Source organism: Trachinotus anak, unplaced genomic scaffold, assembly GCF_046630095.1.
Source record: "Trachinotus anak isolate AG129_WGS33_773 ecotype Australia unplaced genomic scaffold, CSIRO_AGI_Tana_v1 ptg000033l, whole genome shotgun sequence".
NCBI classification, from domain to species: domain Eukaryota; kingdom Metazoa; phylum Chordata; class Actinopteri; order Carangiformes; family Carangidae; genus Trachinotus; species Trachinotus anak.
Window position 1 is genome coordinate 2,706,161 of NW_027273884.1, and position 27,349 is coordinate 2,733,509.

The 27,349-nt window shown below is 42.2% G+C and overlaps 5 protein-coding genes across 6 annotated transcripts; 3 read left to right on the forward strand and 2 right to left on the reverse strand.

The window, feature by feature from the left end:
- Nucleotides 1-222: 222 nt before the first annotated feature.
- Nucleotides 223-9,019, reverse strand: utp25 (UTP25 small subunit processor component). Its single transcript, XM_071471032.1, has 12 exons — nucleotides 8,866-9,019; nucleotides 7,924-7,963; nucleotides 7,565-7,748; nucleotides 7,214-7,486; nucleotides 6,912-7,000; nucleotides 6,415-6,819; nucleotides 4,353-4,563; nucleotides 4,056-4,258; nucleotides 3,665-3,847; nucleotides 3,221-3,330; nucleotides 2,416-2,661; nucleotides 223-1,008 (listed from the first exon to the last, which is right to left on the reverse strand). Exons 1-12 carry the CDS (start codon nucleotides 8,964-8,966, stop codon nucleotides 753-755), a joined length of 2,301 nt encoding a protein of 766 aa, XP_071327133.1. The 5' UTR covers nucleotides 8,967-9,019; the 3' UTR covers nucleotides 223-752.
- Nucleotides 9,020-10,117: 1,098 nt separating this feature from the next.
- Nucleotides 10,118-12,702, forward strand: grxcr1b (glutaredoxin and cysteine rich domain containing 1 b). The gene is made up of 2 exons (XM_071471348.1): nucleotides 10,118-10,850; nucleotides 11,428-12,702. Exons 1-2 carry the CDS (start codon nucleotides 10,431-10,433, stop codon nucleotides 11,470-11,472), a joined length of 465 nt encoding a protein of 154 aa, XP_071327449.1. The 5' UTR covers nucleotides 10,118-10,430; the 3' UTR covers nucleotides 11,473-12,702.
- Nucleotides 12,703-13,062: 360 nt separating this feature from the next.
- Nucleotides 13,063-16,714, forward strand: tmem151bb (transmembrane protein 151Bb). Its single transcript, XM_071471398.1, has 2 exons — nucleotides 13,063-13,736; nucleotides 14,358-16,714. Exons 1-2 carry the CDS (start codon nucleotides 13,659-13,661, stop codon nucleotides 15,765-15,767), a joined length of 1,488 nt encoding a protein of 495 aa, XP_071327499.1. The 5' UTR covers nucleotides 13,063-13,658; the 3' UTR covers nucleotides 15,768-16,714.
- A 2,253-nt stretch (nucleotides 16,715-18,967) lies between these two features.
- On the forward strand, nucleotides 18,968-21,591 carry mtres1 (mitochondrial transcription rescue factor 1). The gene is made up of 4 exons (XM_071471317.1): nucleotides 18,968-19,107; nucleotides 19,969-20,422; nucleotides 20,580-20,652; nucleotides 20,758-21,591. Exons 2-4 carry the CDS (start codon nucleotides 19,989-19,991, stop codon nucleotides 20,935-20,937), a joined length of 687 nt encoding a protein of 228 aa, XP_071327418.1. The 5' UTR covers nucleotides 18,968-19,107; nucleotides 19,969-19,988; the 3' UTR covers nucleotides 20,938-21,591.
- A 74-nt stretch (nucleotides 21,592-21,665) lies between these two features.
- Nucleotides 21,666-26,396, reverse strand: bend3 (BEN domain containing 3). Of its 2 annotated transcripts, none has more exons than XM_071471315.1 (4): nucleotides 26,249-26,396; nucleotides 25,075-25,129; nucleotides 24,552-24,730; nucleotides 21,666-24,422 (listed from the first exon to the last, which is right to left on the reverse strand). In XM_071471315.1, the coding sequence occupies exons 2-4, from the start codon at nucleotides 25,124-25,126 to the stop codon at nucleotides 22,191-22,193; spliced, it is 2,463 nt and encodes an 820-aa protein (XP_071327416.1). In that variant the 5' UTR covers nucleotides 25,127-25,129; nucleotides 26,249-26,396; the 3' UTR covers nucleotides 21,666-22,190. The 2 variants fall into 2 exon arrangements, with proteins under 2 accessions (XP_071327416.1, XP_071327415.1); XM_071471314.1 differs by lacking the exon at nucleotides 26,249-26,396 and adding an exon at nucleotides 25,709-25,842 and having other exon boundaries at nucleotides 22,051-24,422.
- Between the last annotated feature and the right edge of the window lie 953 nt (nucleotides 26,397-27,349).

Below are 27,349 nucleotides of genomic sequence, written 5' to 3' on the forward strand. Positions count from 1 at the left end.
ACAGACTCACAAAGACATTACACACTTCACTCACCTGCTCAGACATACCTTATTTGTATACTTGTATTTCATCTATTCAAATAAAACATTTTGCATGAATGTGTGGTTTCCTTTGTTTGTCACACACTCGGATTATCTGGCAGAGCATTAGCACGTGAACTTCTACTTTAAATTCTTTGGCTTAAAATTCCTAAAATGATTTCCCGGTGACACAACCGTGACTCATTTCAACCAAGTTTATATTGTGTATGTCACCATACAAACAGCCATAAAAGCATTTTAGGAACATTTCAGTACAAAACATGAACTTTTATCAAATACAGGGAATGAAATCTTTTGCATGATAAAACAACATTACAAAATTTTTTATACTGTATGCTGAGTCTGGAAACTCATAAAGCCTGTGAGTGATGTTTTTACAACATCTTATCACAGGGATCACCTTCAGTCTAACTGACCAACCAGAGCAGAGTTTTATGATCGTGTCACTTTGTGGCTTGATGTTTCTGGACCCTGTCCAGCCGTTAAACATCAAGCAAAGACAATCATCACGTTTTGTTCCTCGTGCATGTTCGGGTCGCACTTTTTTGTGGTCAAACCTGGTGCGCTGCAATGTGATGAGTCCACCATCACAGACCTGCAGTCAACACCCACCCCAGGGTCATCCTGGTGTAATAGATGGATCTAATATGTACAGTAAATATCTAGCATGGCTTCAGTCCAGCGGTCCCTCTTCTATCTGTCCACCTCCATCAGGAGGCTTTATCTTCCCCTCCTGTGACGAACAGGTGAACAGCTTTGTTGGAGTTCAGCATCTGTCCGGCTCGCTGGGCTCCGCTGATGGCAGCAAGTTTGTGGGCATCGTAGCGGGAGTAGAGGGCGGTGCAGGTCCAGCTGGCCTCTTCCCCCTGGCCCCCCGCTGCCAGCATGTTACAGACCTCGCTGTAGAAGTGGGGGAAGGAGGGCAGTCCGTAGAATATCAGGTTCCGGATCCCTTTGATGGTGTACCTGGGTAACACCAGTCAGAGATCAGGGTTTCTGCAGGGCTTGCCAAGTTTAGTTTAAGACTGTAATCCCTGACAATTTATGGTCTAGAACTGTTTATGATTTCATCACATTGTTTTTAGTTTTCAGCACTTCCTTGGTGTATAACGCAATGGTTTCTAATTATATTTCTAATCATTGTAATGCTGATTATTGCGATACAATGCTGGAATAACTTCACTAAAATGGATTGAACAGCCGCCTCTGCACATAATCCACTGTCAAAACAATCTGACAGACACATTATATAACTAAGACAATTAATTCAAAATGAATACCGTCTAAGGATTTTTTTTTTTTGAGGAAACTGAATTCAGTGTTCAAGACTTTTTATGACTTGCAGATACAATGAAATCCAGCAGGAGTTTTGCATATCATCAGAAAAATAGGAAGGATCCATGTCTCAGGTCTTATTCCGGGTCTATTCAAAGGCAAAACACAAACAGAGTAACCACGAGTGTGGTGAATGGCAACTGCAAAACACCACATCGAAGATGATTTTACAACAAAGGTTAACTAAAGGCAAACCAGCTGTGCCCGTTTCTAGCTAACTGTATTGTGTTAACTGTTTTGTATCTGTACATTTTAGCTAATTGTTTTGGTTCTGCTGTTGTTGTCTCTTTTCAGACTGGACATCTGTATAATTGTATGTATCAATTGTTTCATTCGTTTGTTTGTTGACTGTACATCACAATCAATGCATTTCAGTGTAGTACTTTATTCTACTTCCATATCTGCAGTGTATTGTGGTTTTATGATAATGAAAACTGACTATTTTAATTACACCATACATGTAAAGGCCAACTGGGAACAAAATGTGAAAATTAGCAATAGACATGAACTATATGCAGCAAATCAGATTTACACTTTGCATTGGAACAAAGCATTGGCTAAATCAAGCTAATTTAAGTCTAATTACAAACACATCTCTCTGTGTTTTTGTTATTAACAGACTACAATAAAGACACCACAGTGAACCACTACCTCTCACATGTGCATGAATAAACTGCAGAAAGGGGCTTGAATTCCTTTGGTCTTCACAAATAAATGAGTGAACTGTGTAAAAACGTGCCATTCAGGTGTTATCACAGCTGGTGACATGTTAACTCTTCAAAGGTCAAAGGTTACAGGTGAAGGAGTGATTCCAGGAATCACTGCTCATCATATTCATGAGCTGCCTCGTGGTTAGTGAGCTCCAGTGTGGTCCCTGAACAGCCAGTGTTTCTCAGCAGGACAACACTCCTGCTTCGTGCTACAGGGGAGATTTACAAGCTGACTGACTGATCACTGGGACAAGACAAGACAAGAGACAAACTCCCCCTCACATCAATCAGAGAGGGGCTGTCTGATGGAGCATTAAAAAGAACTGACCTCTTGTAGAAGTGGAAGCGTTCAGTGAAGAGCAGGAACTGTTTCTCCCCTTTCTGGAAGAAATGCCGGGCCCGGGACACCTCTGATTTGCTGGAATACTCGCAGATGCTGGCGAAGTTTATCTCCTCTTTCTTCATGTAGTTACGCAGTCGGACATAGTCGAAGTAAGAGGGGATGTAGATCAGAGTGTGGGACATAACTGAGTCCCTGTACTGAGGCAGCACTTTGTCTACAAAGAACTGAAACCTACAGGTGGAAATAACAGACATTTAAACATTGTTGGGAACAAAGGTTATTATCATAATTAAAACCAATGAAATAACAAAAACCACATGTGAAAAACATTTTCATTAACTGAAATGAAAATGAAAACTCGGCTTTATGAGAAAACCATAACTAACTGAAACTGCATTGTGTTTACAAAACTAACAAAACTAACTAAAATTATGGAGAAAATGATTTTAGTTTTACACGTAAGGCTGCATCTTATGTCAACTACAGTTCTGTTCTGTTGTTATTGTGTCCAGTCCAATTTTTAACTAACACACTTCTTTTATAGTTGTCTTTTGTGGATGATCATTCATGTGTTCTCAGTGAATATGTTTTTAAAATGGTTTGATGTTTTGTTGAGTTTTTAATCACACTATACTTTTTCTGACCCTTTTGAATCTCACCTCTGACAAATCTTACAAAAAAACTAAAACTAACAGCAAAACTAATAAAAACTAAAATAAAATGAATCCAACAGAATCAACTACAGTTCAGTAGTTCGGGCTGTGATGGTTCACCCGTGGGAGGACCTCACCTGGCATCGTGGTCCATGAAGCTGTCAGAGGGGAACATCTGAAACACATGAGGCAGCTGGACCAGCACCTGGCAGATGGACCCTGTTTTTGGCATGTTCTTAGTGGCAACCTGAGACAAAAAAAACCCCCCAAAAAAAAACAAACCATCAATTACTTACTTTTGAAAAAAAAACTTACAACATCAAATGACAATGAAAAAAACTTTCTTTATAAAAATGCAAACAGAAATTCAGCTGACAGTGATTTCAGCATGAAAGTCAACCAGGGCTGGGACAACTACAGACCACAGTAAACAACATAAGTGTCACTGCTGCTCCAACCACTGAGGATGAACTCATCTCTGCCTCTTAATAACATGTTGAACTAAAGCTACAGTCTGCACTCAGTCTTAAATCCTCAGGAGCTGGTGTCCTGCTGAGTGTTAAGTGTATACAGTGGGGTACCTGTCCGCGGTAGTTGGCGCAGTGTTTGGTGAGGATGTTGTTAATCTGTGGCTCCTGGATGGAGCTGAACACCAGCGTCTGCCTGTAGTGTCTGGCCCAGTTGTTCAGGTTCCACATCCTCACCCTGGAGAAGTCCACACCATGGGAGTCCAGCGGCTGCAGGTTCATGTGCTTCATCACATGCTGGTGGGGAGATCAGAGATCAAACGTACAGGAAATCCTCCACAAAAAATATTTAGTTGGTGATTGTTTTTCACAAGCAAGTTCTAAAATGTGAAAGTGTTTTGATTCATCTCATGGTTGTTGGACAGCAGATGGCGCTACATCTTCCCACCAGCACAAAACTGAAGCTGATGCTCTGACAGAGATGCCATCATGTTAATATTCTTACCAGGATGTGTTCCCAGTTCTGCATGAGGAAGACGTCTGCCTGCTCCACCACCAGCAGCTCGATGGAGGAGAGGAAGTCAAAGTCCCTCTTACTCTCTCCTTCAGCTCCCAGCACCGTGCGCAGGCCCAGGGGAGACGCGATGATGATGTCCGAGGAGTAGAAGGGGGCGTACAGACGCATGCTGCCTTTCACAATGGAGACACCTGGTGAGGAGAGAGAGGACAGTGATGGGGCCTCAGACTGGAAAACTTCACAGCTTTTCCAAAAGTGGGTCAACTTCTTGTTTGTCCAGCATACCTATTCTGAAGTGATCGTCCACATTGCCTGAGAAGATAGCGTGGTAATCATCTGGTCTCTGTAGACTGGCGGGCTGGTCATCCTCTCCAAACTCCTCCTTGAACCTCTTCTTGTTGCTGACCACCATCTTCTTGCCTTTGGTCTCCAGCAGGCTGATGAAGGTCTGGACGACTCGCAGCGCTCCGCCTCGGAACGGCACCAGAATCAGGACCTGACACATTCAGAACTGTTGTTATCACAAAGCAGCGGAGCAGCAAAAGGTTAAAACATTATGTTCTCAACATTTGCTGATAAGCGGCATTGATCAGTGATGACTGGGGAAAGCACTCAGCCACTGGACTACATAAATATTCCTGAGGGGTTAGAGTGATCCATTCTGCTGCTGCTGCAACACTTAAAATTAAACACAATAATGAGATGAGTTACGGAGAAATGTAAAAAGCAGGTAAAACTATTGGTTTCATTTTCTGTCATTTTTACAATTTTTTAATTGAAATCTTGAAATGTATAATGTGTAACTGTAACATGTGACTTAGGATGTTAATTAAATACATAATGTGACCTTTATATGGTTACTCTATCAAATAGCAAATTATTGTACATTTAGTCAGTCATTTTATCTTTATTTGTTGTAAACTGTACATATTTGTGTTATTTTACAGTTCATATTCAGTTCTACAGTATCTATGGTAAAGGCCACTGCTTGGGGAACAAATCAGACCGGGTTTGTATCCCCCAGGTAAGTGTGTGACCAGTTACATGACAACGTAGTCAGTGATACATCTGAGGCTCGCGGTCCTTGTGCAGAAGTGTGCACAAGCTCACAGCTCACAGTGTATTAGAGTGTGATCCAGCCTGAGATCTGTGAGCCAGACTGCTCTACTTAGACATACTCAGTGTCTTCAGACAGTATTCAGACCCCTTCGCTTTTTACGCACTTTACTGCACTCAATAAAAGCACAAGGACAAAATGAAAACATGTTTTTAGAAATGTTCGCAAATTTATCCAAATTAAAAAAACGGAACTCTCTCATTTGTAATGTATTACAGATCCTTTGCTGTGGCTGTTCATTCTGCTTTAATTATCTTTGACATGTGTCTGGGTTAGAAAAACACACACATAAAAGATCCCACATTTCACACTGCATGTCAGGAAAAACCAGGCTATGAAGTCCAAGCAACTCTCTGTAGACCCCCGTGATAAAACTGTGTCGGGGCAAAGATCAGGGACGAAATCTTGGAAGGATGATCATCTCAGCAGCACTCAATCAATCAATCAATCAGGTCTTTATGGTAGGGTGGCATTTAAAGTACTCTGAGAGCATGTGGAGGAAAAAGATTCTCTGGTCGAGTAAGACAAAATCTGAACTCTCTGGCAGATCTTTAAACACATCACATCTGGCTAATACCGTCCCTACAGTGAAGCATGGTGGCAGCAGCATCATGCTACATGGTTGCCTCTCAGCGGCAGGTACAAGGTAACTGGTCAGAATTGAGGGAAGGATGAATGCAGCCAAATACAGAGAGATAATCACAGCAGTGACATGAATCATACAGCAATGACAACGCCGGAGTGGCTTCAGGCTTCAAGTCTCTGTACCTGAGTGGCTCAGACAAAGCCCAGACTGAAGCCTGGATCGCAGGTTCACAGACGCCTCCCATCCAATCTGACAGAGCTTGGGAGGATCAGAAGATCCCAGAAGAGATGGATAAACTGCTCAAGTCCATGTTTGCAAAGCTTGTAGAGACTTCAGCTGTAACTGCTGCCAAAGGGGCTTCTACAAAGTGCTGATTGTGCTGACTGAATGAGAGGTGTCTGAAAACATGTTTTCACTAGTCATAATGGATTACTGAGACCACACTGATGGGTAGAAATGGCAATTTAATCCATTTAAAAATGAAATCACAATAAACACAATAAAGTGTGCAAAAGATGAAATGGTCTGAACACTTTCTGTAGCTACTGTACTTAACTGTAATGGTTAATCCATTATTTCTGATAATTAGAAACGTTAAATGCAGCTCTGTTGATAAAACAAATATAATGCAAACAGCTGTTTACCTTTGGCCGGGTCAGACCTTGGTCTCTGGGTTCGTCCTGTGGCTCAGCTCCGGGTTTCGCTTTCTGCTCTCTTAGCTGGGCGTTGTGAGCCAGGACCTGGGAGTTGGCCTTCAGTATGTGGTTGAGCACATGGATGCAGTATGCACTGCGCACCTGAGGGCCCTCATTCAGAGGACACACCTCTGGGTAGTATAGGTCCTTGTAGGAGCCCATGAGGGCCAGCAGCTCCTGCTGGAGAGGGCTGATCTCCTCAGCCGCCCCTTTAGGATTAGAGGTCTGGTTTAGATCCTTACAGCAGGACTCCAAGAGTTTGTGGAAAACTGGGAGGTTTGTATCTTTGTGAGGGCCAACGGCTCCAAACTTGTCCAGGGAGTTGGTACAGAGCAGAGCGCCCAGTTTTGGCCACTAAAAAAGAGAATGAAAGAATCTGCAGTTACAATTTAATTTAATGAAAAAAAAGCTTGTTGATAGATTGAATCAAATTATATAGTTAATACCGTGATCTGAGTCCTGGCTTTAGTGGCAGATGTTATCTTCTGCACATCCTCTTCACTAAGCTCCATGTCTAAATGCTGTAAAAACATGTCTGCACGGAGAGAATAAAACAGTTAAACACACTGTAGTCACATTATATTCCCCACGTTTTATAATTCAGCAAGAAGTTTACTTCGTTTGAAAAATAAAGCCGCATAAAATCTTCTAAAATTTCAGTTTACTTAACAAAGAGTCAGTGTGTTGTATTTGACAAAACCAACAGAAAACTTTTCTTTTGAAGAGGAATGATTCACTCCTTTCTTACCCTTCCTGTCGTCATGCTCTGTGGTGCTGTCAGTGTCCTCTTGTTCTCCTTTACCCGAGAAGTTGGTCTCCAGACAGAACTCGGACTCGTGCTCCTTATCTACGAACTCCTCATCTCCTTTCTCCTTCTCCTTCTCCTTCTCCTCCTCCTCCTCCTCCTCCTCCTCCCCTTCTACCACTTCAGTCTGAGCTTCATCTTCATCTGCGAGTCCCTCCTCTCCCCCTTCATCTTCCTCACCGTCCTCACTGTCATCTCCACCTCCGGCGCTGTCCTCTACAATATAAGGCACAGTGATGTTCAGTCAAGTACAAAGAAAGTTGCAACAAGATGCTCTAGAAATGAAGAACTCACCTTCATCAAGAAGCTCCTCTTCTTCCTCCTCATCATCATCACTGCTTTCCTCCTCTTCACTCTGGTCTTTGCCGTCAGGTTGGCTGAGAGTTGAAAGAAGTTTCTGGTAGGCTGTTTTCTGCTCTGGTTCTTCCTCCTCTTCCAGCTCCTCAGGTTCAGCGTCAGACTGTTCAGGGCTTTCTGGCTGTAACAATCATCATAACAGCGGCAGAGGTCAAATGATGAATAAACTGTTGTGTATCAATGAGTGGATGGTCCAGATTTTCTTTAGAGAACATCTACTACCACTGAAAACACGTCTTCACTTTCTGCACTGACAGTAACAGTGATCATGTTACATAAATTGTAGTTCTACTCACCAGTTCTACTATTTCAGTTCTTTCAGGTTTTTCATTGACTCTGTGAAAAAAAAAACAACAAACATATTTGAAGACAAATTTATAATGAAATGTTACAAAGCTCTTGGTTTGGGCTGCTTGAGGACAGACTAAAATATCTCTCTAGTTGGTGAATGTGGTCATTGGTATTTCCTAAAGAGAGAAGAGAAGAGAAACCAAATCCTGCAAGGTTGGAAGTGGGTCTGGGTGGGCGGGGCTTGCAGCATGGCTGAGAGCGGTGCCTGCTTTGTTGTGACATCACAAAGTCACAGAAGTCCTGACGGCTGGTTTTAAGGCTCAGTGTCTGAATACAGGCTGTGTGCATTTCTCTGTGGACTGAGGCTTTGATACTTTCACTGTATTAATATAGAACCTAGACCTGCTTTATAACCAAAAGAGACATGGAAATCTCACTTTATACAATATGGGACCTTAAACAGATAATCCAAATACTGTTGCCCAAGGAGATCTACTCCCTTTAACCAATGTGTGTGTGTGGTCAACACACCTTAAGACAGCACACAGCCAGTGTCAAGGCAGGCAATAGATATTATACAAGGTGTAAGTACACTTTTGTGTTATGCTGCTGATATTCTTCTTCTCTTTCTGCTGTTAGCCACTTTGCTAATTAGTCACATTAAGTTTACATTAACATTACTTTAATTCTGTGCTTCTTCTCATGCACGGTGACATTATTGTTTGCGTTTTTCCTTTGACTGAACTATTAGAAGAACCGTAAAGACGAACCTATCGGTTTATAATGATGGTTTTAGTGAACAGGCTCCTTCCAATAATTATCTTTATGCTTTAACCAATAACACACCACTACAGCTAACACCACCCAGTGCGGGCTATGTGTAATTTAGCTTGTTGGCTAACACACGCCTCAGTAATGCCTTTAAGACAGGCCGCTGTGCTACTCACGCGTCGTGAAACGGATGCTCCTCTCCAAACTCCTTCAAGTGTTTCTTCTGTTTTTTGGATAAAGTAGAGAAAAGCAGTTGACTCTGCCTCCTCTTCCCCATGCTGACACCGCGCTACACGTGTGTGTGTGTGTGTGTGTGTGTGTGTGTGTGTGTGTGTGTGTGTCCTGGCTCTGTGCCACTGCCGCCTGCAGGACCGGAGGGGAAGCACAGCTTTGATTGTGTCTGGTCACATGAATCAATCCTGACTTTTTGTAGAACATGTGGTCCAGGAAAAAAAAAAAAAAATTATTACAGCACTTCCGATAATACTATGATAATAATGATTAGTTTACATGCATATACAAACCAGAGATGTAAAACCACTGGATACTGCACAATATAATGTATTTAATGAACCACCATAACACTGACAGTCTGATTATAGAGACCAAATTACTGCCCAGTGCAATATATTATTATTACTTCTGGGTCATCAGCTTTAGAGAAGTCAGCTATTATTCAATAATCTTCTAAAATTCAAAAAGAGAGGTTTCTGACAACATTAGCTTGATCTTTGCAGTCCATTGTGACAAACAAATAAGATATAAGAATACATTTGAAATCACATAATCAAAACTCAGAATACCATAGTACAATATGGTAAATACAGACACAGAGGCTATTTTTAGACATTCAATTGTTAGTGTGCTAAATAATCATAAATAATACATAAACGGTTTCCCCACAAATTCCTCTGTATATTTGCTGTTAAAAGAAATAAGAAATAAGAAGAACAGCAGAACATCTCTGCTGAGATGCAGAGGCAGTTCAAATATTTGTTGTGGCCCCCAGGCTTAAAATCCACAGCAGCAGCAGGATGACCCAATACAAGACACAGCGAACCTCTGATTAATGTATTTGTCTGGATAACAGTTAAAGGGAAACATTTTCAACAAGAGTGACACGAGAAAATAAAATCATCTGATAATTGTTGATAAGTGATTGTGCCAGTTTTGCAAATTTCTTGTTGATGTCCACATAGACTGACTGCAACCACACATTAGATTACTGAGTAAACCCCTTAACCTTTGTGCTGAAATGTGATTCTCAAAATGCAACATAATGTGCAATTTTTAAAGTACAAAACAACCTTTCTACATAATGTAGTTTCCAAAGAAAGTATTTGATCCATTTGTGCTCTTAAGATGTTTTCAGGGTCAGATGAGGGAACTGGACGGTGCTCTGATGGTAAATGTTCAGACAGTCTCCTGGGTGTATATCTCCTAATGACTGGACACTAAGTCTGGAGCCTATCTGCTGTTTGAAAACTAACCTTGATCAATTATTGAACGCGGTAATATCAATTTACTGTTTGCCTGTTTTAGCTGTTACCATGGCAGAAGCTCATCTATTGTTAAGCGTTTGGGTGTCTAGTTTTTGTACTCGGGGTATTTTCAGCTCCTTTTGACAAGTCAATGAGGATATTGTTGTTTGGTAATTGCACATGACTCTGGCTCAGGCTGGAAGAGCGTGTCTGGCTTTTCTGAATGGGATGTGAAGCATGGGAGACATTCTCGTATTTTAATGGAGGGGCCAAAGGTGAAACAGGAGAGAGAAAGGCCTGTGAAAACAGTTCGCTTTAGAGTGGCATCTGCCAACAGCGGCCGGGTCTTGGCGGAGGTGTTCAAGGATGAGACGGCCTGGTGCGGCTCAGTGGCGGACTCAGTGGACTCTGACTGCACCAGCACCCCGGAGGCCGAGCAGGGGGGCTTCCTCCCCTCCAGTGAGGCCAACAGCCACCTGAACGGCCTGCTGGTGGAAACTGCTGTGGACGAGACCGGCTGCGAACCTGATGACCTGCTTTTGTACGCCAGTGCCAAGAGAGAGATGCTCTTCAGCAACAAACGCGTCAATATCTGCAGCAAGAACGGGACCATACGGGGAGTGAGGAACAAAGTGAGCGCAGGCCAAGTGCTTTTCAACAACCTCTCCAACATGTACTCTGTAAGTAGCTCCGGCTCAGGCGCGCCAGCCTGTCAGGACTTTTATTTGAAACTTTAATTCATTGCCAGTTTATTCTCCTTTAATCAGATTATGTGCCACAAGGCAATTCAATTCAACACACACACACACACACACACACACACACACACACACACACACACACACACACACATGAAAAATCTATGCTAATATATATTTTTCTTATACAGTAAATGCCTCATTAATTTAAACATGTCTATCTTCTCATTCTGGGAAAGTGGTCTCAGACTTTTGGACCCTATTGTATATAATATCAACATATATTGACAGTTTTTGAGATGGATATATATTATACATAACATATGTCTACAGTAGCACACATACATACATAAACATACATATTTGTATGGGCTAGACATATATGTCAATATGTGAAATTGTTCCAATTTCTAATAGGTTTTATGTATAATTTTTACATATGTGTTTTTATTCTATATATCTCATATGTATCACATTTGCTGTCTCACAGTTGAAAATCATCACCCTATGAAGAGTACTGACACTATTAAGTCATAACCTTTATTGTCTTTTCCTTCAGAGTTCCCTTCGTCATCAGAAAAGGAGACCCTGGGAGAAGGAGTAAACAGAGTGGAAACAGCAGTTTCACACAGTGTGGACATCAGGAAGAAAGAGCCCTAAACAGCCTAAAGATTGTGTCACAGTTTGGGCTACACCATCTCCTCACTTACAGTAACTGTAATTTACAAGTGTCTGGTTAAAAACAAATTCCTCAGCGTCTTCTTATAACCACCTATTACTTTTAAAGGACTACAGCTTTACAGAAACAATGATCCAGTCAATGTACAACGTACAATTTACAATTTAAAGTACTAGTTCTTTGATTCAGATTCATGGATAAAAAACTGTAGTAGCCTAAATAATTTGCTATAGTGTGGTTGTAAGCACATATAGGTATCTATTACCAACATATTCACACATTTGAAAACATTTGACACCTCTCATATGAACCATTTCTAAATGTGTAAAACATCAGCAAACAGTTTATACACATGTTACTAAACTGCTGCCCACGCATGCCTAGCTGAGACACTAAATGGATTTCTGTAGAGATTTTTCTATGTTTTTCAGGCCAGTGTGAGTATAATTGTGACCCATAATTTCTTGTGATTTTGATATTTGGTCGAGTCTCTGTCTTGACATAGAGCTGAATTATGTGAACGTGCATGTTTTTGTAAGCATTTTTAAATGGTGATCATACTAGATGGGGTATGCTTCTTATTATGTCCAATCAATAATGCCACGAACAAATGGTAACTATATAAAGCTTCATTTGTTTTAAGAGGTAGAAATGTGCTTCTTTCCCATCACTGCATTACAGTAGATGTTATTTTTGGTGCACTGGTTTCTAGAAACAGTTGTTGCTTTGTTGATTCCCTTTATTACATACTTACAAATATTTAACCTGCTCTACAACATTACTAATGTAACTGTTGGTATTCATATTTAATTTCATCTGTAAATCAGTAATGGAAATGATATAGTTTTTATCTTCTCTCTCCAACCTCTGAGAAGAGCTTATTTTCAGTTTACAACATAACATACAAAGTAATGTAGCTCACTGATGTAATATGCTTTACTCCTCTTTTTTATCCATCATTTAACATGAAATGTGACACTTTTGATTTAAAATCCAACAACAGAGATAAAAGGGAGTTTGAAACACTTCCTGGCACTGATACACTTTATGCTGAAAATGTAAGATTATTCTGTTTTGGAGATTTCATGAGTTTTCATTCAGGCCAAAAATACAAGTTAAATAAGGTTTCACAGTGTTGTTATAAAAATCCTAAAGAATAAAAAGTGTGATGATTACCTGGATGATTCACAACCAGTGAGGTTCAGTTCATTAGCTCTTTAGGTCTACTCCACTACATTTGCCATTATTTTTGATAGTGGTTATTTTATTTTGTAATATTTAAAAGGAAAAATCCACCCAAAAATCGAAACAACGTTCAATTTCTCTATATTGGAGCAGCTCCCACGACATTATTGATATGATTGGGATTATTTACTAATTCACAACCATAAGATCCACATTTAAGTAAAATTCATTTGCATATGATAGCATTTATAAAAAGTCAATGAGCAACCAGATCCAGTCACTTCCTCCAAAAGTCACCTGACCAACCCCCGACGCTCTGATCTGCAGATTAGCAGAGACGATTGTCCATTTTTACGTTTGTGTTGACTTCACTGCCCCAAACTCAACCGACGGCTCCGTCCTTTGGGTGGACTTTCCCTTTAAAAGGCAGATTCCTGCAACAGCGTGTCACCGTGCACCTGCCTCAGTCAGCACCATGGACAGCGACCCTGCCAGCTCTGTGCACCGCTGACGGCCCCCCCACCCCACCCCACCCCACCCCACCTTTCTCACACCGATAAACACACAGTGGTCCCTGAGGGGCAGGGCATGTTCATTTTGTAATGACGACCAGCTAATACAGCATAATCTACGATCATGTTACTGCGGCACTGACAGCTAAACCGTAGCGGGAGGGATGCGGGCTCTCCTGTAGACACACCCCCGCGTTTTTCCTTCTCCGGCCATCGGTAAAAGATCCCCTTATTTTGGGGCTTCACCGATCATCATGCCTCCGTCGTCCTGCCTCGTCCTCGGGTGGGGACCCTCTGTAATGTGCGCCTGACGAGTGGCTCGTCTTGGTTGAGGGACGCCGCAGAGCAAGGTGGTGAAATCTGTTCCTCTTCCGACTCCGCACCGTGTCATTATCATCAGCAGCACCCAGCACCATGTCCCCTCCAGCGTCGGCTGCGACAGCCAGTGAAAGCAGCACGACCACCGTTTTCGAGGAGGACACCAGAGAGGAGGTATTCTGTCCCAACATCACTTGCACCAGCAAATGGCTTTTGTTAGGAGCTGTTTCTTCAGATCTTGTCGCAGAGCATTCATGAATCCATGTGCATTGTGTGCAGCCTGTAACACGCTGCAGGTGAATTGTTTGTCAGGGGTTTGGATGTACTGGAAATCCCCCTGAGGCTGTAATTCGGTATGGGAGAATTTATATTATCTTGTAGACTGCGACAATAATTTGACAATAAAAGGCGAGCAGACGGGATTATTGATTGGTGATTAGCCAACCAGCATCTTCACCTGTATCTCATTTTCTCATTTGCTGTAGTGGGCCCGTGGATCAGCACCTGCCACACAGCTACTCATCATAGCTATAAAAATGTCCTGAAATATCCATAGAGGTGAAATAACTTTCTTATCAGCCACTGCTTGCAAACTAATTGTCTTTGCAAGAAATCTTCTAAGTTTTACTACTATGGGTGTAAGATTCATTCATTAATGTTAATCCAAGCGTGTTAAAATCCTGACTGTGCCACAGATACTCCTGTGTGCAACATAGCATTTAAGTGGGTGATAAATTACATGACAACAGTCTTTATCACTTCCTCTTTTGTCTTGTTTTTGCTTTGATTCAATAGCAAAGACCTCTGAAGCAATCCCTGAGCAAGTCTCTGTGTCGGGAGAGTTTCTGGAAATGCCTGCTTCTGTCCATTCTCATGTATGGCTGCATAGGAGCGATGATTTGGTGTCATGTCACCAAGGTGACCCGCCTCACCTTTGACAGTGCCTTCAAAGGGAAATCTATGATGTACCATGACACCCCTTGCTCTGATGGCTATATCTACATCCCTCTGGCCCTGCTGGGCATGCTCTATTTGGTCTATCTTGTGGAGTGCTGGCACTGTCACGTGAAGAATGAGCTGCAGCACAAAGTGGATGTGGAGGGCATCTGTGAGCGAATCCAGAGGATGCAACAAGCTAAACCCTGCATCTGGTGGAAGGCCATAAGCTACCACTACGTTCGCCGGACCCGGCAAGTCACGCGCTACCGCAATGGAGATGCTTACACTAGTACCCAGGTTTACCATGAACGTGTCAACACCCACGTGGCAGAAGCCGAATTCGACTACAGTCACTGTGGTGTTAAAGATGTGTCCAAACAGCTGCTGGGCTTAGAGAAATCCGCTCTCACAAAGATGCGCTTCACCAAGTGCTTTAGTTTTGCCAACGTGGAGTCAGAGAATTCCTACCTTACACAACGAGCAAGGTTTTTCACTGACAACGAGGGCCTCGATGACTACATGGAAGCCAGGGAGGGCATGCACCTGAAAAACATTGACCTGAAGGAGTATGTCCTGGTGCTGTCTGACCCAGAGCACCACCCCTGGTACCTGTCCCACTATGTCTTCTGGTTTGCTTCATTCCTCACTTTCTCCTGGCCTCTCAGGGTCTTCACCGAGTATCGTACCGCATACGTCCACTATCGTGTAGAGAAGCTGTTTGGGCACGATTACCTCCCTGTGACCCCATGTGACGAAAGGCCATATTGGCGTCGTATCCCTCGTGTTAACACCATTGATAGTACCGAACTGGAGTGGCACATTCGATCCAACCAGCAGTTGGTGCCCAGTTACTCAGAGGCCGGCCTCATGGACCTGGCCCAGTGCCCGTCCAGCTTCAGTGGGATTCGTCAGAATTGTGAGCGCTGCCACAGAGCCATCAGCTGCTCCTCAGTGTTCTCCAGGAGCGCCCTCAGCATCTGCACTGGAGCCAGCTCCCGCATCCCCTTCAGCGGCAGTCGGTTCTCCCTGGCTCGGCGCTATGGCTCCCAACGCAGCTGCTTCTGGAGGAGCGGCAGTTTGGATGACCATGAGAGCCCCAGTGAAAATACCCGCTGTCTGTCAGAGCGACTCGCCACAGATGATGAGGAACCCCCAGACTACGAGGATGCACTTTGCTACCCAGTGCTCATTGTCCACTGCAGTGAGAACTGCCACAGCCACAGGTCATTCCACAGACACGGCTCCTGTGTGGAGACTTCTTTATGACTATGCAGTCACTGACCAAACAAAGTGGCATTTCTGTAGCATACAAATACTTTGGACATCAGACACATAGTGTGCAAGCAAGTCTTAATGTGAGATACAAAGATTCGTGTTGTATTGCCATACCGTCTGAAACAAATGCCTGAATTCTGAATGTGTGAATCACCAAAGCAATAACAGTGATTAGTGAGTGGAGAACAAAGCGACAATGGTATGTGAACCTCCTAGGATACACACACGGAAAAAATATATCTTCCTAGCTTCCTATGAAAACCAAGCAAGGACTGTTACACTGTACATCATTGCCATAGCTTTTAAAATCTCATATGTGCAGTACATATGAAACTGAAACTGAAGCTGCAGTTACCTCATAAGCCCTTTTCAGAGGCCACGGAACAGATGGACAGGTAAAAACATCTCATTCATTCAGTGAAATCTCATCAGACACATCAGAAATGAAAGAGGAAGATAAGGTCAGATACAGTTGGAGTAATATGGAGACATAATGGTGAGGAAGTTTAACCTAGTGCTAATTACAGCAATAACTGTGAAAATAAATGCAATCTTTGACAGTGGGAAAGTCAGAAGAGGACTATCAGTCAAATATTGTGTGTTTTGGTTATGTATATCACAGAGAGAGACGTTAGTCATTGGAAACCTCCGACCAAAAGAGACAGATGAACTCTTGGATATGCTCATTCACTGTTATACCAATCTGTGATTTTTCAAAAAAAAAAAAACATAACTTATGTTGTGGTGAAGTGTTGTAATTGGTGTAACTTTTCTTCATCATCTATTTCTTCTTCAGTTAGTGACTTTCTACATTTCCCAGAATGCCTTTTGACAACTGCAGATAACAGTTAAAGTTTTATTTTCAGCTTTTGGTTGTATGTGTTGGTGGACAGTGACATAAAGACAGTGACAGCTGTACTAATTGCAAAAAAAAAAAAGATCTTGCCCCTTACTCAGAGCAAAGCTGTCTTGTGGCTGCATCGCATTCTGGTCTATTGAGGCTACTGTAGGATGGAGAATCTGGTATAATTGATATACTTCGTAAATACAGTGTATTTCTCCCTGTTTGACTGTTGACTGTTGGTGCTATATGGCAGCTCCAGAGAGAAACATCCCTGTCTTTTGGATGTCGATGGACTAACACCTAAACATGATGTTTACAGTTGATGCTTTTGAAACATTTTCAACCATAAACCTCCATATGTTGTATATGTTGTAGATATCGCAATGTAATGACACATTGTCACAGTTTGGGTATCTACAAGGAAATAAGAAACAACAAGGCAGAATCAGGGAAGCTCTTAATGTTGTTATGGTGTTTCTGGGTAGATTTCTGCTTTAAAGTTTGATTAACTTGTCTTGACTGACCCAGAAACTGGAAAAATGTTGGAGCACTAAAACTGTCTGGTCATATGAGCTTTTACCTTGACAAGCTAAAACACAGTATGAAAATCCATCATCCATGAACCATTAAGAAAGCACATTATTGGATCTAACATTTTGTTCTTAATTTGACTTTTTTGCTGCCTACTGCCACGATGAAGACTTGCCGGCTACTGTGGTTCAAACATATAAACATGTCATTACATTAATCTCACAATCAGACAAGGACAGGTTTACACTGAATCTACAATACTTTTGAACAGGTAGATGTATGAGTCACTACCATTACCATCTATCAAAAAACAAAAGGTCATTACTTCCATGCTCAAATTTGCATGATTTCCTCCTGCTAAGACAATGTGTTAAAAACCATAAAACATACCTGAATGTAAACCACCAGCATATATGATATACTGTAGTATATGTCCATTATGTGTATGTAGAAAACAAATAATACTCAAATTTTAATATGTAAAATGATGATTTCACTGTCCCATGTATGTCAAATGTGCTCAGAGTTAAAAGAGCACAGCACACTCCAACATGTCATCATGTTTCCTCGAGAGACATTGTTACCTGGAGGAGCCCTGACTTTTTTTGAACACAGTTTGCAGGCAGTATATGCAAAGATGTAAATGCCCTTACGTTTACACATGGACATCATACAAACTTTATAATACTGACTTTTTTTGTAACATCTAACAGGAACATGTTGTATGCATCCTCGCAAATGACATCTCGCTCTTGTATTGTTTTCAATAATGTAGTGACACCAGTATTATGCACTTGAAGTGACACTATAGACATTATGAATTGTAGTGAAGCTGAATGTTGATGTAAATTCCCTTAAAGTAATAAAGTATTCAAGCTGTTATATTGACAAGTACATAACTGCTCAGACATAACACAATACGCAGCTACTTTAAGCTTCTTGTAAAATGTTAAAAATGTTCTTGTTGTCATTATAAACAAATGGGCTGTATAAATAACTTGATTAACTTTTAAAATATGTATTCAAATTTATCTTATGCTGGATAAATAAAAGTTGCAATAAATGTCTGGGGAAAACCCATGGATATTTAAAAAATGTTGCTGACTTGGATCCTCAAATTCGCTGGATGGGGATGATGTGTACTGGAGGAGCTGCTTCATGGACACCAAAAGGGCTTTTTAACGTCTCAACATGTCACAGTAGGGAAACAATAAAGTTAATGATGGCTGAATTCCATTCTGCTGCTTCAGTTTCAGGTTCCTACGATTGTGAATGCTCGGGTGAAATACAACAGAGCTACTCTTAATGTAAATAATGACACCTGTGCTTTTCCTACCATGACAGCTCAAAACCTCTGCTGTGGAAAAGAACACGAAAACAAATGTGTTTAAATGCGGAGTGTAAAAGTAAGGCAGAGAATGTTTACTCTTCCTGCTATAATAAGAGCTTATATAAGTAGCTCATCATAAACATTACACTTTATATTGATTTTAATTCACTTTTGGATGATCTTTTTTTTTAAATAAATATTAAAAATATTGGTTCAAATATGATGAAATATTTAAAAATGACATTGTGTAAATCTTTTACATAGTTGCACAACCTCTCAAAGCAATAAAAAAAAGATTTACTCCCTCAGCAAAAAGCGAGATTGCCTATTAATCTTTATGATAGCATTCATTAAACTAAATTATTTCTGTGGTATAAACACGACTCATTACTCTGTATGAAAATAAGTGTGTGGCAGCCACACTGGGCGCTTTTGCATCCATTTGGCTGACTTGGCTCACTCACAGGTTAGGTGGACAGTAGCTTGGTGAGTTCACGCGTCTGCTCGCCTTGTCCTTCTCCTCCAGTGCGGCAGATGGCAGCACATTCACACCAGCTGGGAATAAGTGTCCAGCCAGAAGAGGCGACCAGCTACAGCAACACAAGCCACGAAAGGTTGTCCCTCAGGTGAGTGAACTATCAAATAACGACTGGATGTGACGAGCGCCGTATTTAGCGCTTAGCATTTAGCAGCTAATGAAAGCTGTGTGTACTGTGGGGGTGGGTTTGAGTCCACGGGCTGGCTGAAGAAAAGTGAAGCTACTAGCTAGCTGTGCCTGCTTCGGCTTCAACTTCAGCCTTAAAATGCCAAACTCAGTCAGTGTCATTGTCGTAGTCGTTGTATGAAATCATGACGAAGAGCTCCACAAACTGCAGCAAACATGCAGGCAAAATAAGCTACAACTGGAGCAGCGCTACTTCCCGTGTATGTCTGTTGTCGGCTGGTGTCAAGCACAGGCATACAAACATCACTTCCGAAATAAAAAAAGGTGCACTATGCACCCTTTGTGTTATCATTCTTTTATATTTAATCAGTGTAAACGTCTTAAATGTAAAGTTTATTACTACATTACCGACACAACCCTGAAATAAAGTGAGGCTTTTACTTTGAAGGTAAATATTGTTGGATAGTATTGCATACTTTGTAATCCAAATAATCTTACCACACTGTTTACAAAGGTAATTTAGCAACAATAAAAAAGCAAATATATATATTTTTTCTAAGATAACAAGTAGTTATGAAATTACAGGATAAAACAAAGAAAAAGTAACAAACAATTTTAAGTGATAATTCACAACATAGGGCTCCTACTGGAAATGGCTCAGTTACTCTTCAGCCTTGATTCTTGACTCTGAATGTATACTAATGAACTCAATCTGTTTACCACAGTATATGACAATAACTTTGGCTTGACGTTGACAATTGAATTTGTCACAAGAAGGTCAGCAATGTAGCCTAATGCTTCCTAACCTGTTGTGTTTTTCTAGTGTCTGGGTGGGGCACCAACATGCAGAACTTGGTGGTGCAGGCGGTTGCCATGAGGCAGCTAGGGAGGCTGAACTCCCGCCACCTGCTGGCTGCTGGATACGGACTGAGGCAGACTGCCTGGTGTCCCAGGACTATCCATACACGCCAGCTGTGGGGCTGCTCGGCATTCCCCGCATTTGGCTGTCACAGGCTTGCTTCCCATGGCAGAGACCCTGTGAGGGGTTGGTCTGTTCATCATCTTAGGTTCAAAAGCAGCAAGAAGAAAGGTGCTGTTAGGAGAGCACAGGAAGAGGAGGAGGAGGATGAGGATGAGAAAGACCCAGAGGACAGTGATTATGAAGATGAGGTGGATGAGGACCCCAATCAACCCAAGGACTATAAAGACATGGAAAAATACGTGCAGTCTTTCCGATATGATATCGTCATGAAAGCTGGCCTGGACATAACACGCAAGTGAGTCAGTTCATCTTCACAAGTGTCTACTGTACAGATCTATTATTTAAAGCTGCTGGGCATTTTTATTAGTTGACCATTATCAAATGTATCTTGTAAACAGAAAAGCCCCTTTTATCCCGTAAGTGAGCTGAGTGTTTCTTTTGTCATGTAACAGTAAAATTGAAGATGCCTTTTACAACAACAAGCTCTGGCTAAATGGGCAAAAACTGATCAAGAAAAGTAAAACGGTGAGTGATGTACGATTACAAATGATGTATTCCTGCCCTCATTTCTCACATTTCCATTGGGCCTTTAATTAATTTGACCTAACTCATATTTCACTCTGTATTTAGGTGAAAGTTGGGGACACTTTGGACTTTGTACTGTCGGAGAACCAAGACAACACTGTTACTTTGATGAGAGTCGTCATCAGAAGGGTGTTTGGTGAAACCAGTAGTACAGAAAAGTACAAAGTTGTATTAAGGCGCTGGAAGTGGAAACAGCTTTCCAAGGATGAAGCCTTTAAGCCATGAACTTGAATAGGACAGGACTGACTGTAATACGATTGGCTAGTGAAGGCAACAGCACAGAGAAATGCTGTCAGATGACTGGCAATTTGAATGGTCTTCAACAAGTTGACTCTGGATTCAGTTTCAAAGGTATAATGTAAAGTTAAGAGTTCTCAGTGGTTGTTGACATGAGATAGTTGGTAGGGACAAAGATTTTGAATGTCTACCTTTCCCCACTACACTGTGTGACTACCCTAATAAACGTGCACTTCTTCGTTTTGAAATTAGAAAATTATGTCATGATGACTGGGCCGATGAAGAGCACGTCACATTTTCTTAGAAGTTGATGAGTTTTCATCTGACTCTAACTTGGACATGTTGGGGTTTCTACCAGTTTTTTGTGTAATTCCTCATTGAATCATTTTTATTGGAACAAAAATAGAAAATGGTAAGTAGAACCAATATTTATGTTACATCGTACAAAGGTTATTGGTGCATTGGTACACCCGTGTTGGGAAATGTTCAGGACTCTGGAAAATGGACACCTCTCATTCCCTGGGTTTGTGGTTAGAAACTGCATAAAATGTCTACAATGTCTACTTTTTCAATTTCTTTAAAGTGCAAAACAGTTTAGCAAAAAAATGCATATTTTTCCACTATTAAACCACAGTAATTGTCTCCTCATAATTCTTAATTAGATACCTCAACAGACACAGTTTAGTGCCATCATGTAAAACAGTCCAATCATGTCATATTTTAACTATGATTTTATTAGAAAGAGGTTATCATGAACCATTGTCATGTTAAATTGTATAATATAAATTTCTATAAGAAGGCTTAACATAAGCACATTATTATTAAAACAGTGGTGGCACAATGCTACATCAGTAACTGCAATGGAAATATATCACATCATTGTGAATCCTTTCTATCCATAGAGCAAATGTGTGACCTATGCTATTAGCTACTATCATTGTTATTGTTTTTAAGGCTACAACATTTATCAACAAAGTATGTTAGATAAGCTATGACAGTTTTGGCTTATAAATAGAAGCAGTTTTAACTCTCTCTCCAACAATAAGACTACAATAACTACAACATCTACTGCTGTAGTCCAAAGGTAAAATATGACTAAGAATAGTACTGAAGAAACTCATAACAGCTTGGCTTCATCCTACATAGGACAGTTTGTAAAAGTTCAACAATGCGGTTTCAGCTTATATACTGTGCAATTATTTTTATGACAAAAAGTGTTGCCTAACTGCAAAGTATTGTAACTAGGACACAATGCTTGACCTCTTGGCCTTCTTAAGAATGTCACACTTCTTGCGATTAGGGCGCCGGCAGCGTTCGTCAATGCTTGGCACACATTCGTAGTGCCACACCTCCTCCATCTTATCCACAGGATACACTGCTTCCACATAGTGACGGATCAATCTGAGGCGCACGGGGTCAAGCTGCTTCTTATTGCAGGCCCCTGAATGGTTGTACTGCAGCCGCAGGTTCTCCTGGGTGAAGAGCTCAGGGAAGAGGCGCACCAGCAGGCGGGCAGCAAAGTTCCCAACAGAGAGACTCTGCTGGACGATCTCCCGCACCTCGGTGTCTGAGAGCAGGTACACAGACGGTACAGGGAAGTCGGGTTTGGAAACAGTCAGTTCATCCAGGGGAATTTTGCAAAAGTCTTTGCTGCTTTTCTCAGGAGGTAAAGAGGGAATATCGGGATCCTCTCTGATATTATCTGGATTGAGCTGGTTCAGCTGGCAAAGAAAGTCCTGCTCTGACTCTTGACCATACACTTTGCGCTGCTGCAGGTAGGATCTCCTCTGCTCTGTGTCACGTCTCCTACACCTCTCATCAAGTTTTCCCACAAATTCTAACATCCACACCCTATCGTTCTTGGCCCGAGGGTATACTAACTGCACATAATGACGGATCAGGTTTACACGAACAGGGTCGAGCTGCTTTTTCCCAAGAGAACCACTGCAGTTGTACTGCTTTCTGGTGTTCTCATGGGTGAACAGCTCAGGGAACATAAGCACCAGCAGCCGAGAGGCAAAATTCCCAATGGACAAGCTACATTCATAGTTGTTCTTCAGCTGCTCCCGGGATAAGAGGTACTCCTGGGGGACAGTAAAGTCTGGTAGAGGAATCTCCAGATTGTCAAAATCCACGGGTGTAAGCAGAGACTTTTTGGATTTGCGACTGGGCCTTTCGTAATCACCCACCTCTGGAACCTTAATAATAGAAACATCTTCTGGAAGGCTGGCCAGGTCATAGGCCTCATCATTTATATTGTCAGGTTCGCTCCCGTTGCCGTTACTGTGCGGACCCTCAAGTGCATCCTCCACATGCTGAATGCAGACCTGGAGCCAGCTGTCCTCAGGCACATCAGGAAAATTCGCTTCCATATACTTTCTTATTATTTCCATCTTGTCGGAGTCCAGAATTAGCTGCCCCATGCTACCAAGACTGCTGGAGCCTTCAGGCATTTTCCCCTCTTCAAACACCTCAGGGAAAAGACGGTGCATAAGAAAAATAATCAAGTCCTCAGGGGAGGAGAACTCATCGAACTCGTCTGTGGCCTGTGCACTGAAAGCAAGGTCTGATGCAGCCAGGCTACTTTGCTGGTTATCTAGAGCGATATGCTCCTCCTGACCCTGCTCATTAATGAAACAGTAGGTTTGAGGATGCTCAGCCTTTATCCCAGCGTTTGTAATTGTCTGCTTCCTGAGCAGCCGTGCGCTTTCCATGTCCCTCTGTGCCCAGAAGCGATTAAAGAAGTCATTTATCTGAAGGAGACATTCTTCCTGCCAGACGCTGTTGTTCTTGACTGAAGGGTAGCATACCTCAACGTAATTACGGATCAGCTGCAGATGTAAAGACTCCAGTGTTCTCTTGCTTGCCATGCAATCATGAGAGCACTCCCTGACTTTGAACAGCTCGGGAAAGAGATGCACCAGCAGCCGACACCCAAGCTCCCCAGCCCCAGACGTCTGCTCCATCAGCTGATTCAGTTCGTCACTTGTTAGCAGATATTCAGGAGGAGGCTGGAACTCTGTCACCATGTCAGCTGGTTTGATCTGCTTTTTTATCCGCATGACTTCAAGGGTTAACAAATCCACTTTGCTATGCAGCTGAGTCATGCTTGAATTGAGGGTATTGAGAATGAAAAACATCTTCTCAATCAGTGGATAAAGACTGGAGTTTGTTGTCGATGCTTCGCCCAAACTATCTGTGGAGGGGAGGGATTCAAATTGGCCATTTTCCTCTGGGCTTTGGAGCTTGGACGAGAGGATGCTGCTGTAGCCGAGCTGATTCCCGGCACTGTGACTGGCCTGCAGCTCCAGACTTGGAGTGTTCCTCTTCTCTGAGATCCTGTGGGAGATGCTGAAGAGAGGTTTTCTGTAGGAAACTCTGGATTTCTCTGGGACGCAATCCCTCTTCTCTCCCGTTGTGGTGAGGCAAAGAGGCTCATGTATGCTGCTCTCATCTATCAAGCGCCTCCTCATCTAGACAGAGGAAATAACATTGAAAACACATTTACTGAAAGATACAACATAACCTACCCAACAACTAGGATGTGCAGGTTGTCCATGATGTATTTTTAAGTTAGACAAAGCGGTTTGAGGTTTGCTTACCTCGCCAGAGACTCTGGCTCTCTTGCTGCTGGTGGACTGGTCTGTATCGGGGCCCATCTCTGCAGATGTCCGTTTACCAGCCTCAGTAGCCCCATGAGATCCTCCTCCAAGTCCTTCTGGTTGCTTGCAAATGGCATAGTCCTCTGTCTCCTCCTTAACGTCCTGGGCATGTTTGTGTTCTGCAAATAATGGGATATTCATGTTTTCTTTGTTCAACCGTTGTCAGTTCTTCATGTGATCAGACTTTTTATTTCTTTTCTACCTCATAAGTCTTTTAAACATGAGGTTGACCCACAAATATTATTCAAAAAATCCACAAACCTCTTGAAAAATCTTATGTCTGTGTATAAATCTGTGTTTATTGTTCAACACAAATATTTATGTCAGACTTCTAAAAGTACCATATTGGAAGAAGTAGGGCTACCTATACTACACTACATCTATTTATTTGTTTTTTAATTATTACATAAGTTCTTAGGAATTCTGCTGTTGCAGATGTGTAGACAAAGGTTGCAGAACTTGCCTTTCTCAAGCATTGCTTCATCTGAAACTTCCCCATGCTCAGAGAAATTCATAGCCTAGAAAAATAAATGAAAAACATAAAGTTACTGAAAAGCTATGTGTAATACACATCATTAATAAATATATGTAACATGCATTAGTAGACCTGAAACAAGTGCTTATTGATAAGTCAACTGACATAAAAGTAACTGACAACAATATTGATGATCGACTAATCATTTGAATAAATTTGAAAACAAAAAATGGTAAAAAATCAACCAGTTCCAGTTTCTCAAATGTTTGTTTTGTTTCTTAGTCTTTTATGATATTCAACTGAAAATCTTTGGGGTTTGGACTGTTGGTCCAACAAAACAGGACATTTACAAGACATGACAGCTTGTAGTGTGCATTTTCCATTGTTCGCTGACGTTTTTCAGACCAAACGCCTGATCAAATATTTGAGAAAATAACTGCACATTAATCTGTATCATCTTTAGTTGCAACCCCAGTTGACAGACGTTTCAATAACCTGATGAAGTTCTGCCAAGAAAGGAAAGCGGTAAAGTGACTCATAAAAACATGCTTCATGGATCACATCGACCACTAACCCATAATGTGAGTTTAAACTGTATTAAGACATACAACTCTCAGTGTACCTCTCAGTGACCGGACAAACATGTAGGCGCTGGGCTATGACACGCAGCCGTGATCGGCTGCATGAACTGTTGAGCGGCTGAAGCAGCTCAGACTGACACAAAACCAGGTACTGCCCACTCGTGTTCCCCTCACGAAGGAGAAGCAGGTAAAGTAGGCGCCCTGCTCCGGCGGAGGCTCTGCTGTGCATGCCCGCCCTGCACCGAGCTGCCTCCCAGCCCTCCTCCAGCCTCCACTCTCCGGCTACTTCCTCATTCTTCCGCCCCTGAACCCGTGAACCAAAACACGGGAGAAACCAGCTGCGCGGGGGAAACTGTGGACACGGCCCCGTCTGAAAACCTCCCGTCAACAGCAGCCCGGGTCGCCGTGCAGCCGGATATTCACTCCGTTTCTCCAACAGTGCAACATTTTGTTTGTGAATTTTAATGACGCGGCAATGTTTGCGTGGACGAGCCCCCCCGCCCCCCCTCCTCCCCCCTCCCTCCTGCTCTGACTCTTGGTAAATTAACGGTAAACGCGTGTGACCGGGGGTTTGGGCTCACCTCTACGAGTCCATGCGGCCCCTCAGGACTGTCGGCGGCGGGTTGCTCATGTCCGCGGCCCGGCGCTGCGCGGTATTTGCGGGGAACTGTTCTTCTTCTTGTTGATGTTTTTTTTCTCGCTCGGCTTCTGTGCTATCTCGCGTGACGTGACACGGCGCGCGCCTGCTGTGTCACTTCCGCACAGCTGTGGAGAGCGGAGTGGGGGGGGGGGCGCACTGCCCCGCACCGCCCCGCAAGTACAGTTACACTACTAAAAATCAACATAGTAAACCAGCCACTTGTCACATGTTTTGTTTCAGTGCTCTCCTCCAGCGTTTGTGCAACCGACTGGAAATGTACGATTTTACTGTTTGTGCGCTACAATGACGAGAAAAAACTTAATGAGCCGTTTGAAAGCACCTGCATTTATGTATACATTTGTCTCCAAATATGGTCACATCCTTGCCGAAGTGACAATGATGAACAAACATAATCTATTTTAACTAATAGCACATAAGTCATTGTATTGTTCCTGTCCACAGTGAAAACATTCAGAGTGTAGGTTGGAAAAACAGGTGTAGCCTTATCCTAATGGCATTGATACAAGCTAACTGGAGTTAGAAGTTATCAAACCTGGACTCCAGTTAATGAAACCTGATTGGAGGTGTGGGTTAGAGCTACTTTGACTCAGAAGAAAATAAAAAGCATCTGCTGAAATGAACCGCTCCTCACAAAGCTGAAAGGATTACAGAGTGATTTCATAGAGTTTAGTGGAGATTATTTAATTCTGTGGCTACTCTTCTTAGAAGTGGGCGAATGAATGAAGATGATCAGTGATGTTAAAAAAAAAGAATAACAGCTAAAAGCTTAAAGCAATTATTAGTGCTGGGTAATATCTCAGTCCACCATGTTCATATCATGGCGCACAGTGTATATGGCAGGACATTATAGAGGGAGCTGATTCTTTCCAAAAAAAAAAACAAAACGCAGAAGCTGTAGTAGAAGCTGGGCGATACAGCAGGACAATGACCCTAAATCTACTGCAGAAGAAATCTAATCCATTGTTTTGGAGTGGCCCCGTCAGAGCCCGGACCCTAATCCAGTGGAGATGCTGTGGAATGA